General features: G+C 45.6%; 1 protein-coding gene across 1 annotated transcript in view; it reads left to right on the top strand.

Moving 5' to 3' along the window:
• Positions 1-16,432, top strand: part of PPP1R16B (protein phosphatase 1, regulatory subunit 16B) — an 86,230-nt gene that overhangs the window by 10,020 nt on the left and 59,778 nt on the right. The window contains exon 2 of the mRNA XM_008581926.1: positions 8,571-8,598. Within this exon, the coding sequence (XP_008580148.1) occupies positions 8,571-8,598 (28 nt within the window). The remainder of the gene's footprint in view (positions 1-8,570; positions 8,599-16,432) is intronic.

Genomic DNA, 16,432 nt, shown 5'->3' with positions numbered 1-16,432 from the left:
TGTGTTTGAGTTTGCATTAACGTTTTGTTTATAGTAGGTTTTGGTTAATGCCTTGGAGTTCTTAATTTTTACATAGTCAAACCTAAGGATATTTGCTTTCCGTTCCCCCACCTCCCATTACTTTATTCTTTGCTTTTATCCCTCTAAAGCAGAGGTCAGAAAACTATGGCCTGAAGGCTAAACCTTCCCGCCATCTGTTTTTGTAAATAAAGTTGCGCACTCATTTACATATTGGCTATGGCTACTTTCGTACTACAATGGCAGAGTTGAGTTGTTGCAACAGAGACCATTTGGTTTACAGAGATGAAAATATTTACTCTCTGGTCCTTTACAAAAAAAGGTTTTAACTCTTGCTCTAAAGTGTTTCCTTATCTAGCGATACATATTAATCTATACTTTCTTCTAGGTTTTTGTGGTCTTATTTGAATAAATTAAATATGTAATTTTTCTGAAATTTATTTATTAAAGTAGTAAATGAAAATCTGTCTATATTTTATTTCCAGAGAGTTCTCAATTGTCCCTGCATCCTTCCCTTCCCTGTGAGTTTGTGATGCCACCTCATACTTTAGAATAACTTCCCAAGTTGTTTATTCTGCTCCAACAATCTGTTTTTGTGCCAATTGCAGACTGCTTTGATCCTCATAGCTTTCTATTGTGACTTCATAGATTGATGGAACAGGTCCTTTTTCATATTGCTCTTCTTTTTCAAAATGTTCCTGGTTATTTTCAGCTGTTCACATAATATTTAGAGGTATTTGGTCTTGTTTTCCCTCCAAATCTCAAAAATAGATTACTCCAAAATTGATTGGTAATATAAAAACCAGTAAATTAGTTTGGATCAAACTGATATCTTCATCATGGTGAAGTTTTCTAAGCAGGCAAATGGTACATGTCTCTATTGGGCCAGTATTCTTTCATGTCCTTTAGGAAAGCTGTAGGGTTTGTTCCCCCATATAAGTCCTATTTATTTCTTGAAAGGAGGGCTTTTGTTTTTTGTATATTAATGTTATATCAAGCCCCTTTACTGAATCCACCTTAGTCTCAGTTTTTCAGTAAGTTCTCTTGGGGTTTTCTGTGTAGGAGAGAACATTATTTGCAGATGATAAAGTTGTCTGATCATTCTGATATTTCAGTGAGTCTGAGAGTTCTAGTCCTATACATATCCTATCCTCTCATCTCTTCTCTCTGGTCTAATTACTTCTACTCCTTTTATCATTCTTTTATGACATGTGGCTTTGAGATTTGTGAACATGCTCTACTTTGTCTGTGTCCTTCCCAAAGTCTGATCAGGCTCATGCTAGAGTAAATGAAACTGTCATCTTCCTCATTCTGGTTGAGTTTGTCTATTAGTATGGTCCAATTTTCCACCAGCTTTTTGCATAGCTACTGTTGACTCACATTGAGCTTATGAGAAAATAAAACCCCTAAGTCAGTTTCCCATTAGTGAAGCTACATCTTTTCCATCTTGATTTTTTTAAAAAAATATTGTTGGGGCCGGCCCGGTGGCGCACTGCTACAGTGCGCCGCTTGAGAGCGCGGTGGCGCTCCCGCTGCCAAGGGTTCGGATCCCACATACAGACCAGTTCCCGCTCGCTGGCTGAGCGAGGTACGGGCGCAGCACCGAGGGTTGCGATCCCGTTGCCGGTCCTGGTCCAGTACGGGCGCGACACTGAGGGTTGCGATCCATTGCCGGACACGAAAAAAGATAAAAAAGGAAAAAAAAAATATTGTTGAAGTATATTCTACATACAGAAAAGGGAAAAACTGGTTGCATTTTCACATGCTGAACACAATTCATGTAACCAGCAGTTACTCAGATCAAGAAACAGATCATTATCTGTGCCCCAGAAGCCTTCTTGGACACACAGTTGATTTTTAACATTGAAGCCAAGCCTCTAAATTTATCTTGTTGAGTATTGAGGCCATTATCCACCTGCCCAGATAATTTTGAGTTCTTAAACAATAAGTTAGGACTTTTGTGTCACCAGTGAAAGAAATGCAAACTAACTTAAGCAAAACAGAATTTATGTAGCTGAAAAATTCAAGGTTATCAAAGTTTCAGGCATATGTGGATTCAGGGGACTATCAGACATCTCTAAGTAGATGACTGACAGCAGCTTTAAATATATATTCTAACCTTTTAGCAACCCTAATAGGAATAATTTCTCTTCCCAGCAGTCTCCCAGGTTCAATAAGTCACAGAATTAAATCTTCTTGGCTAAGATTGGCTATATACCTCTCTCTCAGTCAATCACAGTGGCTAGGTCAGGGAAGCAATGCTATGATTGATCTGATCTGAGCCATACTCCCATTCTTGGAGTCAGCTCCTCCCCAAACACATGGACTGACATGTGGAGATATGCTGTACCTACTCCAAGGAAAATTGGGATGCTGTTTCCAGAAGGAGGGAAAATGGATGCTGACCAATCCATAATTAAATATGTCCACCTCAAATGAAATATTCATCAGCAATTTTTACTCCATGTCATTCATAAATGAAGCAAGCATTTGCCTTCTAGACCAGAGTTGTCTAATAGAACTTTTTCCAATGATGGAAATGTGCCATCTAATGTGGTAGCTGCTAGCCATGTGTGGCTCTTGAGCCCTTAAAATGTGGCTAAGATGACTAAGGAACTGAACTTCTGATTTTATTTAATTTAAAATAATTTGAGTAGTTAACTATGACTAGGCTAGAGGCTACTGCATCAGAAACACAGTCCTAGACGTTATCTAAATTCCTGATAAAAATGTTGAACAGGTCATGGCCAAAGACAGAGCCTGGGGGCACACTCCTAGAGATCCCCTCCAGATTAATGCATCAAAGTCAATCATTACCCACTGGGAATAGTTGTGCAAGAAATGGACTTAACTATACTGTTATTTGTAGTCGGTATGTGGTGACAATAGAAAGAGTCTCTATAAAAAAAGAGCCTTTCCTACAAAAACTTGGAAGATGTTTTTTCTCTGAAGATTAAATTACAGCAAAACATGGGATGGTTTGGAGGAGAGATTTGTGCACAGACATTCAAGGAACACAGTCTGGGCATTGTCAGGCCTACACTGGTGGTTCAGTAGTGAACAAGACAGACTGGGCCAGGCCATCTTGAAGGTCAGAGTCTAGCAGAGTCACTTAGAAGAGAGCACATTATTAAAACGCTTAACAATGGATGGTGTTATTATAAAGAGGGCCTTGTCAAGAACAGATGCCTAGAAAAAGGAGGCTTGGAGGTCTTTTATGAGCAATGCTATTTAAATACTGTTCTGGGGATAGGACACTGTGACTGACATCTTTGAAGACTGCCATCTTGTTGCTAAGGACAGTCTGATTGTGGACAAAGGAGACTTCAGCCCATTTTACTGTAATGCCATTAAGCATGAGGATTATGTACCTCCTTGCAAACTTCTGATTATAATTTGCCATCCCAGCCAGGTCTGCCTACGAACACTGAATGAGTGGACCATGCTTAAATGAATTTTTGGCATGCAAGGAAATTCTCATTTTCCTATAATAGTGGCACTGTGGTTTTATGCAGCAGCCTGATAAGCTTGGATAGTATGAGAACACTTTTGGGAGAAGAAACCACTTTTGGTAGGCTGGTCAACTGTAGTCAGTCACCAAGATGATGGCATCCTAGGGGGACTGGGGAGGATTCAGCTAACTGAAACTCTCTCGGAACCTCTGCAAACTCAAACCACCATGACACTCAACCAACATTTCCCTAGGGTACTAGTAAAGGTATATATGAGAGGCTTGTTGAATGCTCGTTGGAGTCCAGACAGTTCCTATCTTTGAAGCTTCTCAGTCTAATGAACCCATTGAGGAGATAGATGAGGTATTTCTGGCATGATTTATTCTTGCTTTGCTTCCGGGGACCATGGTTTTCTTTCTAATGGATTGAGAAAATGGTCAGTATTTCTGTCAGTGACACTCAGAGCTCTTTAAATGCATGAACCCTAAGCCCTTCTCTCAACAGTCACCAAAACCAAATCACCAGACAACCATGTGGAGGAAGGCTAGGGTTTGAAAGACAGAAGAATGTTCCAGAGTCACAGAGTATTGCATTGTTAAGCACATCCATCCCATGTGTGTGCCAACAAACAGAGCTGGCCCCACTGCCCTGTCCTCTGTCTACCATGTTAGGCTGAGGAAGTTGCATCCAGAGCAGAGGTGAAGACTAAGATGGAAGATACATGAAACCCACTGCGTAGCAGGGAGGGAGATGGTACCTTTGTCATTTACACAGGAAGAGCTAAATGAAACCCAAATCCTGAAGGAGGGGTCGGGATTTCCAGTCCTTCAAGAGAAACTCTGGGATACAGGCTTTTTGGCTTGAGGACCCCAAATTCCTTGGGCCCTACAAAGATAGTAATGGCAGTCGTCCAGGTGGGTCAGCATCAAGAGCTCTGCTGTGTCAGTTGCCTATTGTTGCATAATACCCCACCCCCCACCCCCTGAAACACTTAGTGGCTTAAAACAAAGACTTTTTATTTCTCAGTAACTCTTTGCTTGACTGGGCAGTTCTTCTACTGGTCTTGCCTGGGCTCACTCATGAAGCTGCAGTTAACTGCTGGGTCGGCCAGTGTCTGTGCTCAGCAGGTATGACTCAGCCTTTCTCTCTGTTTGGTTCTTCATCCAGCATGGTGGTCTCAGAGTTCCAAGAAGGTAAGCTCCAATGCATAAGCATTTATTACGCCTTCAACTGCATTATGTTTGCTGATGTCATATTGGCCAAAGTGAGTCACGTGGCCCAGCTGCAGGTCAGTATGGGAGGAGTCTATACAACTGCATGGGTGCTGAAAGGCATGATTCATTGGGGGCCATTATTGCTATGATCTACCACACATTCTAGGCTTTGTTTTGTTTTAGACTAGAATTCAGCAACCCAAAGTGATAATCCTGGACATGCCATGTTGATCAAACACTGATTGGCTGTTGATGTCCCTGGAATTTCTGAGATGTATCACGTGGACCAAACACTGTTACCCGACCCCTTTCTCTGAGAATCCCAGTCCTGGGTTGAGCATGTCAAGTAAAAGATTGACATTGACTCTAAATCTGTGTGGCAGTCAGAATTCAGTGCTGGGGAATGGTGCTTATGCCTATTTAATTTTATTGCTTATTAGCTGCATAGCCATGAAAATGATTTATGTGATTTCATAATATTATGTTGAACCCTCAACAATTGGGGTTAAAGTCTGGATCAATGGTGAAACAGAAACAGGAATAGAAAAGTAATCATCAGCCAGATGGAACAAATTATTAGTTCACAAATGCAGTCTGCTCGGTAATAAGATCTTCCAAAATGTGGATGATGTAGGGGAAACCGAATATAAAGGGGCTCCCAGTGGAAGGGTTGGGAAGCTTTGCAGAGAGACAGTAGACCTTGGAGGTTACGAACATGGAGTCAGACAAAACTAAGTTTTCATCTTTATTTTGTGACCTTGGTTAAGTTACTTAATGTCTTTTGGATTCAGATTCTTTATCTGCAATGTGAAGAGAATAATGTGTGTGTTTGGGGTAGGGGGAAGCTTGGGAGATTCATAGACATAAAGGATGGACAGTGAACATGGTCAATGTTGCTATTACTATCATCTGCCACCAGCCTCAGTTACAGTAGACCAGAGGCAAGGTTAACATCTCTTTTTTCTTTCTAATCCTTCTTCTGCTCATTCCAATTGCCATAACTACCCCCATGTTCTCCCCCTCTATTTACTCAATGCCAGCCTCTTTTCAGTCGTTCACATAAGAATATTCTTAGTGTAGTCATTTACATAACAGTATGAAAGATTTGGCACCTTTTTGCAGAAATTCTCATTGTAAGCCAGTGGGAAGAGGAAGGCTTTGGCCAGCCCATGTGTGTATCATGTATGACTTATAGCCTGCTTGTATCAGGGAGCCCTTTCACAGTCCCTGAAACAAAAGGACCTACCTCCTCAAGAACTTCTGATGAGACCATAGACCCCACAGTTTCCAGGATTTCCTGGTTCCCTTGTCTCACCTATTAAGGCAGCCATGAATATCCGTTTTGGTTGGCTTGAGTCATTCCAGTGTCTACAACCCATCTTAATTACAAAAGCTCTTTAGAGGAACCCTATTTAACTTCTGTAAATTGCTTTCTCTAACCTTTTGGAGTTAATCTGTTCCCTTGTTATTAAAAACAAACCCTAGAATATTTCATAAAACTTCTCCCAAGTTACTTGGCACCTAATACTTTGTCAAGGAGACATGGTGGCCAACCTTCCCCTGAATGGGCTCAGTTTCTACACAGTCATTCCTTCCGGCTCATGACTTTCTTCTCCATTTGCTGCCCACGGACGCTGAAAATAACATGTTTTCTGGCAAGCTTGGGATGAGATTCCTTATGATTTAATCGGATCCATAATGAAGCTCTCCCAGCTTTCCAGAGAAAACGTCCCAAACTGCAGGGCTGGGTAAGGGTGGGGCCCTGGTGAGGGAGGAACATTACACCTAAAGTCAGGAGAGTGGCAGCAAGGTCACGCCACCCACCCATTGGGATCCTCCCATTGTGGCTGAGACTCCTGGCTCTGCCTGGCAGTGTTCCATGGCATGTGCCATGTGAGCTCTGCCTTCCTTGTCCCTGTGGCCCGACCAAAGCCCTCAAAGATAATAGGCAGGACATCCCATCTCTAAACATCAGCTGCTTGGTCCAGGAAGAGACAATTTCCTGCTGATGTATATGACCAAGACAGATATTCCCTGACTAAGCCAGGATTCACTTGATTGTACCAAGCTGGTACTAAATTAGGAGATAACCCCAGATAAGAGAAGAAGCTGGGGAGTGGCTGAGCAGCTGGGTTATGAATGATCACTGGGTGTGTGACAGGGAGTTGGATAATGAAGGAGAGGTAAGGTAATGGGGAAGTAGCTGGGGAGAGGGAGTTGCTGGGGAATGGGAGAGTAACTGGAGAAGGAAGGCGAGGCACTCGTGGGAGATAATGCAGTGGGAACAACAGAAGGCAGGCCCAGATCTGGGGTAGAGATCATTCTACTTTGCTCTAGTAGCCTCTGTTTTGCCACTTTCTTAGGTCTCGCTGATGAGCACCAAACTCAGTCTAGTCTGTACTAGTTAGTTGGAATCTGGGCTGTTGTAAACTAGAGGGGTGAAGCTTTCTGGAATCAAGGCTGAGGTTGTGGAGAGTGGGTGTCATGTGGCAGGGTGAGTTTCTTCTCTTTAGAGAGGGCTCTCTCTTCTCCTAGCCCCTTGAGGGATGGGTGAGATTGCACAACCCACATCTGAGCCCCTGCTGCCCCATCATCACCTTCGTCATTCTCTCTACCAATTTTTATTGGATGCTCAAATGCCAGGCCTTGTGCTAAAAGTCTCTCCATGCAGCATCTCATTGCATCCTCCCAACAAATCTATGAAGTAAGTACCATTAGTGATCGTATTTTCCAGGTCGATAAACTGAGGCTTAGAAAAGTCTGGTAACTTGCCTAGGTTAAGAGGCAGAGCAAGGACTGACTTCAGACTCTGCACTCTAAGCCTTATGCCACAGTCATGGTTACAACTACGTGGAGCATTTATCCCTCTTCAGAAGCCCAGTCCTCCCCAGTCACCCTTTAACAGCACGTAGCAATGTCTGGGCTGGGACCTGAGAAACAAGCCGAGTGTTCATGGCTCCCATCTGTGCTGGGTGCAGCCGCCTGGCTGGCCTGTTCCAAACCCATTCCCAACGAGGTCTGTCAAATAAAGTCACAATCTAGAATCAGGCTTCCCCAGGGCGCACCCGCCCCTGGCAATCAGACCTCATTTGCACTAAGACATTTATAGTCCGTGGTGAATTTCCATCATCTGTATAGGCTGAGACATAGGAATGGAAAGCTCCTGGATTTGGGAGATTTCTCCTTCTTTCCTCTGTCTGACAGCCCTTCTTTCCAGCATATCTTGGAACAGATGCCATGTCAAGGGTCATACCCAGCTGACATTCTCAAAAGTATCTTCTGACACTAGGTACTTAGAAAACATTGTATGGCAGTAATTCCAGGCTTTAGAAATTTTGTTTAACTCAAAAAAGATTTACATTTGGCTCCTGGAGAGCCCGACTGTACTCCTTATTTCATGAAAGCAGGGCAATCACATTGTCACAGGTGATGTGGTGCCTTATTTAATAAGCTGCTGGCTCTGAGATAAGCCATCCATTCCAGGAGTTCTTGATTGGTAAAATTGTTTTTCACTAAAAGAAGCTAAGGTTAAGCACTAATTAATGGAAGGGGGTTTGATTTTATATAGATAGATCGGTAGGTAGGTTTGGGGACATGTCAAATACACCATCTTTGTCTCTGCAGCTGAAAATATATTCTTAAAGCCCACACAACTCTGTGGATTTCTTAGAGCTCCATTTTTGGCAAGTATATTCTGGTCTTGGTGTGCTCTGGCTAATAAACAGCTTCTGACTCAAGGCACTCAGTGATGGATACTGCATTGACCCGGGTGTCTTTCAGGGTACCACTGATGGGGGCCCAAATCCTCCCAGTGGTTTAAGCCCACCAATCTTTCTTGGTGGACATGGCTTGGGGACCTCTGCTGGGCACTGGGGCATTGTCTTAGTCAGCTTGAGCCTCCATAACAAAATATCGTAGACTGAGTGGCTTAAACAATAGAAGTTTATTTCCTTACAGTTTTGGAGGCTAGATGTCCAAGATCAAAGTTCTGGAATGGTTGGTGTCTGATGTGGGCTCTCTTCCTGGCTTGGCACCTTCTTACTGTGTCCTCACATGGTGTGTGTGGGGCGGAAAGAGGGAGCTCTTGGTGTCTTTAATAAGGGCACACATGCCATCACAGGGCCCCACCCTCATGTCCTCATCTAAACCTATCTCCCAAAGTCCCCACCTCTAAATACCATCACGTTGGGGGTTAGAGCTTCAGCATATGAATTTGGGGGAGGGGCACAGTTCAGTCCATAGCAGGCACTTTCTGTTGTCAGGCAAGAAGGCTGGCTTCTTTGGTGCCCCTGGGGTTCCCTGCAATGTTGGAAAAGCTGGTAGGGATTGTCCAAGGGGGGACACTGAGGCCTCATAAAGCCAGTGGTTTATTCCAGAGGGCTGGCTGCCCTGAAGAAAAGTTCACTGCTGATTGGAAGAGCTATGGGGTCCCCAGATCCTGGAAGAATGAGGAATGTTATTTTTGGGGGGAGAATCCTGGTCTTTGAAAACTTTCTGGTGGAAAGGAAAGGAAAGGATGGCAGAGTGAAGGACCAAACCTGATTTAGTGGGTAAATGAATGAATGGGCCTGGTGGCTGATACTGTCTTCGGGCCATGAGCCTGGAGGAGGGTGTATGATTCAGGTCCACAAAACCATGGAGAGGGCGATGGGCTTGTTTACCAAATCCCTGAAACTTCCCCAAGAGGTGTCCAGGAATTTGAAAAAAGTAGGGATTGGAAGGGAGCTGTATTAATAGGAAGTTGTTCTGGTTCTCTGTGGTCACATAAAAAAAATCCCAAAACTTAGTGGCTTAGAACAACATTTTATGTCATGTCTCATGGGTCAGGAGTTCCAATGGAGCACAGCAGGGAAAATTCACCTCTGCTCCATAATGTATGGGTCTCAGCTAGGATGACTGAAACAGTCATCCTTCTTTAGGATGGGACATTTGGAACCTGGCTGGGCATATCTCTCTCTCTCTTCTTGTAGTCCCAGGGCCTCTCCATGTGACCTCTCCAGCATGGTGGCCTTGGTATGGTCAGACTTCTTATGTGATGGCTCAGGGCTCCAAGACCAAGTGTTTTAGGATCCAGAAAGCTGCTAATCTTTTGAGACTTGGAACAGTCACAAAGCCCACCCAGATTAAAGGGGAAGAGACAAAGACTCCACCTCCTGATGGTGGGAGTTTGATAGCCACAATTTGTGACCATCTTTAATCTGTCACAGGAGGCTAACTGCTACGACCTTTTGAAGTTTATCTCTTGCTCACGTAACAGTTCAGCATGGTATTCAAGGTTACCTAGGGCTGGAGGTGAGAGTGGGGAATGGGGAGTGACTACTAATGCATATGAGGTTTCTTTTGAGAGTGAAGAAATGCTCTGAAATTGCTTATAGGATGGTTGTACAACTCTGGAAGGCCTTTTCGGGCAGCTCTCCTCCACACAGTGACTCAGGCCCCTCCCATCTTGTGGCTCTGCCCCCTAAATCAGAGCTCACCAACAGATATGCAATAATGCAAACCACATATGTAATTTTTAAAAGCATTAGTAGCCACATTAAAAAAGGTAAAAATAAACAGGTAACATTAATTTTTTTAAAAAAAGATGACTGGTAAGCGGATCTTAACCCTTGGCTTGGTTTTGTCAGCACCATGCTCACCCAGTGAGCGAACTGGCCATCCCTATATAGGATCCGAACCCATGGCCTTGGTGTTATCAGCACCGCACTCTCCCAAGTGAGGCACGGGCCAGCCCAACATTAATTATAATAATATATTTTATTTAACCTAATGTATCCAAAATATTTTGTCAATGTGTAATCAATATAAAACTTATTAATGAGGTCTTTTATATCCTGTTTTTTTTGTTGTTGTTGTTTTGTTTTTTTAAAAACTCTTAGCGATGCTCAGACAGGCATAGCCCTGGGAGGAACCCGGGGCCGCAAGTGCGTTCTAAGTGTTGGTGATCAATGTGTCCTGCAATTCACATTAATTCTCGCAGCTAGCTGCGTTCTTCATCGACACATGAGCTGAGTGATCCACTGCTAAGAGTCCTATATGGGATCCAAACCTGTGGCCTTGATGTTATCAGCACCACACTCTCCAAAGTGAGCCATGGGCTGGCCCCATATATCCTGTTTTGTTTCTTTTTTTTAATAAATCTTTGAAATCTGGTGTATATTTACATACCACATGTCAATTCAGTTTTCTGTGTTTCAAGTGTCAAGGGTCACATGTGGCTTATAGTTACTGTATTGGGCAATACCTCTCTGGACCCTCAGAGTCCCCTCTATTGCAGGGGAAGTTTCTGAAGGCCAGACCTGCCAGTGGCATGGGTCACTTCTGCCCACATTCCACTGACCAGGACACAGACTGTGGTCATACCTTTGCAAGGGAGACTGGGACTGATCTTCTAGCCATGTCTCCAGGAGAATAAGGAAACAGGGTTTGGTGAACACACAGCAGATTCTGTCCCAGCAGCCAACAATTTTCTGTGCACCTACTATGTGCTAGTCAGCCTGGCTGGCAGGCTTTGCCTAGGTTTCAAGCTAGGAGGAAGAAGTTTTGCTCATAGTCTATACTGCTTAAAGGGGCACCCAGAGTCTTCCATGTCCACTTGCTTCCCAGTGCCTCTGGAATTCCCTTAGACTCTCCATGTTTGCTCATCAGGGAGTGCCCACGTGACCACCTCCCCTGATTCTGCACCCTTCCCTTGGCCCTCCTTGGCCCCTTACTCTCCCCTTTACTGCCCCCCACCGTGTACAGACCATGCAGGCAGCATGGGGGAGAGACGTGCAATTCAGAAGCAGTCGGGTGTCTGAACTGGATCCCAGCCCCAGTTCTACTATTCACCTGCCGTGTGACTTTGGAGCAAACCACTCAACCTCTCTGAGTCCCAGCCTCCTCCACTGTAAAATGGGAATAATCAGAGCTGCCTCAGGATGTGGGTGCCTGCCTGTCCCTGTTCTGCAAAGCTGTAGGCCAAAGCCCCACTGGTCTTTGAGCTAGTCCTGACCTGGGCACACCCTAGAACTGGGCCAGACCCCTACCCACTGAGGGGAGTGGACTTGATCTTGCTGCCCCCTTCTTTGTCCAAGATGCCTGGGGTGGACTGAGTCACTTGTGTACCTCCAATGTGATGGCTTCACCTGCCATCACAGGCAGGCTAGGCTCTGCCTTAGGATCACCATCTAGCTCTTAAGAAACTTTCTTAGAAGACCCTCAGCCTATTTCTGATGGGGACCCTGATCTTCTGTAAGTTTTTCTCTCTGGGGACGAGACCAGAGACTGAGAGGCTTCACCCCCAACTCTGCCAAGCAGCCTGCATCAGTCTCCAATTGTCCACCTGAGCCTGCCACTGTTTTTCCTGTGCTTCAGGTCTCCTACTGGTACCCTGGGAGGCTGACATAGAGTGCTGACCAAACCAGCCTCCTCAGAGAAAAGGTCTAAGTCCAGCCCACATCTGTGTAGGGCCCCAGCTTTTTTGCCTCCCACACCTGACTTTCTGCCCACTCCCTGGGGAAGGCCATGCTGGGCTGGGCTGGGCTTCCTGAAGCACCCAGAGAAGTTATGAGGAGTGGACAGTGAATGCTAGGTAACTAGTGACCCTGAGCCAAAGTCCCCATTCCTCTGTTCAGTGGAGACAAGAACAATGTTAGCATATTGAATTTTGAACTGGGCTGGGTCCCGTGGAAATGATATAAGGCAGGGATACTACACCCATTTTACAGAAGGGGAAACTGACGTGCAGAGAGGTTCAGAGACTCTCAGGTCTCACGGCTCCTAAGTGGTCAAGTGGGATTTTGACTCTGTGTCAAATGAATGCCCAGTCTGTGCTCCTAACCACAGCACAACCCTGCCACCTTAAAAACCAAAGGAAGATAAGAAAGCAAATATATAGAGAATACAGCTGGTAGCCAGAGGTAAAGTGAAGAGCCCCTGTGCTCAGAAATAAAATTGCTGTCTGACCCTCTGTCTAGAAAACTCGTACCACAATGGGTGAGATGAGTCTTCCTGGAAAGCCCTGAGGGCTCCGGGTTTCTCCTGGGTCAGGGCAGGATTATGCAAGTCTTTGAGGAAATGAAGCTGGTGAAGAAGGGTGCCCAGGAGGCCGTGAACAGCTGCACAGTGGCTGGCACCTGCCCTCCAAGTAGGGAGTGCGAGGGCAGGGTCTCAGAGCTCTTGGGGGGTCCCCTCCCTGCTCTCCTGCCCCCCCTTCTGCCAGCTGCTGCCTTCAGAGCCTGCCTGCATCTCTGCCCTGCTCCCCGGCTCACCCCGCCCCTGCCTGTCACCAGTTCAGCCTCCCAGGGCTTCTGATGTTTGATAGAGGGTGTGCGGATGGTGGACTGGGGCATCCTGGTCCCTCGGAACGAGTGGGCTCTCATCAGTCTTCTGGGGCTGGAGACTGTCATGGGGCCAGTTCATGAAGCAGAGGGCGTTGCTGGGCTCTCCTGGCTGAGGACAGAGCCTCCCAGCCACCGTGACCCCTGAAAGGCACGCCACCCAGGGCTCAGCCTGCCACCCTGGCTGCAAGCTGCCTCTCTTGTGCTCACAAACCACAGCACAGAACCTGAGAGGTGTGGGAATGGAGAAGTTGTCTGAGGCAGCTTCCTGGTGCTGGGATATCCTTGGTCTGACCCCAGAGACCTGATGTTCCTCTTACTTCCCCTGCCATCGTGGAAGCATGAACTTGGCTGCTTTCATTCCACCTGGGCTCAGAGGTCCCTGTTGACAAGTTTAACTCTCTGCATGCCTGTGAGCTCCTGCAGAGCCAGTCCTGCTCCCCTAGGAGGAGTTCCCTTCCCAGGTTCATGTTCTGGCTCCTCTACACATTAGCTGTGTGACCCTGGCAAGTCGCTTTGCCTGTCTGCACCTCAGTTTTTTCACCTGAAGAGTGACGGTGATAATAATAATAGCCACCTCAATGACATTGTGAGAGTTGAATGAAGCTGTGTGTGTAAGTGTGCCTAGAACAGTGACTGGTGTACAGTAAGGGCTTAGTAGAAGCTAATTCCCATCTTTTCTGCTGGGTGGCCCCAGATGAGATGAGGATGTTTTATTTAACAAAAACTTACATAAAGAACCAGCAATTCCACCCCTAGGTCTATCCCCCCAAATAAATGAAAACATATGTCCATACAAAAACCTGTACATGATTGTTCATAGCCACATTTTTCATAATAGTTCCAGAGGAAACAGCCCAATGTCCATCAACTGATGAATGGATACATTAAATATGGTATATCCATACAAAGGAATATTATTCTGCTATTTAAAGGAATGAATTACTGATGCATGCTACAATGTAGATGGTCTTGAAAACTTTATGCTACGTGAAAGAAGACCAACAGAAAATGTCACGTATTATATAATTCCACTTGTATGATATGCCCAGAATGGGCAAATCTATAGAGACAGAAAGCAAATTAGTAGTTACCTAGGACTGGAGGTGGGGGTGAGGAATGAGGCGTGACTACTAATGGGTATGGAGCTTCTTTTTGAGGTAATGTTCTAAAATTGATCGTGTTGATGGTTGTACAACTTGGTGAATAGACTAAAAAAACCCATTGAGCCTGGTCTGTTAGCTCAGTTGTTAGAGCGCGGTGCTGATAACACCAAGGTCTAGGGTTCAATCTGTACTGGCCAGATGCCAAAAAACAAACAACAAACACAGAAACGAACCATTGAACTGTGTGGTATATGGTGAATTGTAGGTATATGAATTATATCTCAATAAAGCTATTAAAAATGAAAAGTTGGGGAGAAAAAAGAAACTTCCTAGCACTTGCTAGTGCCACTGACTTAAATTGTTTCATATATTCACTTATTAATTCTCATGACAACTTTGTGAGAGGTACTGTTATCCCATTTTTGCATTTGTGGAAACGAGCACAGAGAGGTAAAGTAACCTGCTGAAAGTCACAGTTAGTTAGTGGTAGACCTGGAACCTGAACCCAGGCAGCCTGACTTATGCCGTAACCCCCACTCTGAGCTGTCCCCCATTGCAGCAATCAGAGGTTGGACTGTGTGCAGGACCAAGGGGGCCACAGGATCTCCTTGGCCCAGGGAGACCACCAGGATCCCCCACCTCCCACAAAGGGATCTTCCAGGATTGGATATGGGGCCTAGATGTACCAGCAGCGAGCCAGACTCTGAAATACAGGCAAGAAGTGGGTGTTTCCAGGTGACTCTGAGGGACTAAAACATTTCTGACCCAGTTTGGGAGCTCCTGGTCCCTCCCGGAGTTGGAGCTGCAGAAATTGATTTACAGACTGGCAGTTTCCATTTAATTAGTGTGGCCTCCTTCTGGCTGGGAAAACACCATTAAATGGGCTGGGTTGGCCTGAAATCCTACCAGTGGCCTCAGCCCCAGTCCCCTGGGGCCATCTGTCTCTTGGGCTGTGTCCCCTTAGCCAGGCTGGAATTCAGAATGGCCTGAGTTTCCCATTTGGAGTGTGAGACAAATCCCACCCAGGGAATACTCCTAGATTGAACCAGGCAAGTGTGAGACAGCCCTGGGGACTGGGTTGTGAGGGGACTGGAAGGAGGAGAGACTTCACCCCAGCATACTGTACCCCCTTGGGCCCCTCAGCCTATGCCCAGCTGAGAGCTGGGATGCAGAGCTCTGGCTTCTCACAGGGTACCTACCCCGGACCCTGCACAGAGCTACATCCTTTAAGTTTATCGACTTGTGCACATTTCACCAAAGTTCTGCACAGGTGGGCTCCATTTCACAGATGAGGAGACTGAGGCTCAGAGAGGTTGTTGTTTACTGAATGTTCCCATAGTGGGACTCTTACCTCTGGGTAACCTGCCAGGCGGGATTCTTACCTCTGGGTGCCCTGGCTTCTGGTGCAATCTCAGCCTGCTCCTGCAGAGCCAGCCTCTGTTTTGAGGACAGCACTGATCGCCTGGGTTTCAAAAGTTTGTAAGGTTTGATTGCTGCTTCTGGTTTTGGAGGGAGTGTGGTCACTCAGACTATGGGCCCCTGGGGAACAGAGGAACTCCCAAATCCTGGGTGTGCTGTTCTCTGTCGGCTGAGCGTGTGTGCAGCAGGAAGAGGGGGCCTCTGTGAGTTCTATGGATGTTAGAGGTAGGGTCTGGGGGGTCTGATAGTCAGCCTCAACTCACCCTGTCCTCTTACCAGGTTATTGACTCTGCCACAGGAAAGAATGCAAGAGCAGAGTCACAGTAGAAAAAGAGCACAGGTTTAATATAATGAATAAGAGATACAGATTTCACAGACAGAACATGGCATAGCTCCAGAGACTGAGCAGGGCCCACACCAAGTTTAACACTAAAGTAAGAAATACATATTCAAAGTTCAGTACAGAGTGCAGCTGGCTCAAGAGAATGAGCAGCTGCTTGCTGAAAGTAAGTTTGATACAAAAAGAAAGAAATAAACACTCCACAGGCAGAGTGTGGGCTGGCTCCAGGAGAGTGAGAAACAGCCCCGCCTTCTGCTGGGATTCAGCTTTTATAGTTTCTCTATTTTATGAATATTCAGTTAAGGGGATGGTTCCCAGTTGTGTAACATAGTCTTGGACATGCTCAGTTGGTCTCTTTTTGGAGCATGTTCTTTGGTCAAATCTTATCACATGCACCAGACATATTCGAGATTATTCTGTGCTCACTAGCATCTCTAGTGGAAGGTCATTCAGCTACCAGGGTCACATAACCCCTTTCTACTGAGCATGTCCAGCCACTAGATTTGCATAAGCCAGCCCCTTGTGATCTCATTTTCCCCTGTTGGTGCTGAAAATAGGTCTA

This window comes from Galeopterus variegatus, unplaced genomic scaffold, assembly GCF_000696425.1.
Source record: "Galeopterus variegatus unplaced genomic scaffold, G_variegatus-3.0.2 Scaffold2489, whole genome shotgun sequence".
Lineage (NCBI taxonomy): Eukaryota > Metazoa > Chordata > Mammalia > Dermoptera > Cynocephalidae > Galeopterus > Galeopterus variegatus.
This window is presented reverse-complemented; position numbering and strand designations above follow the sequence as displayed.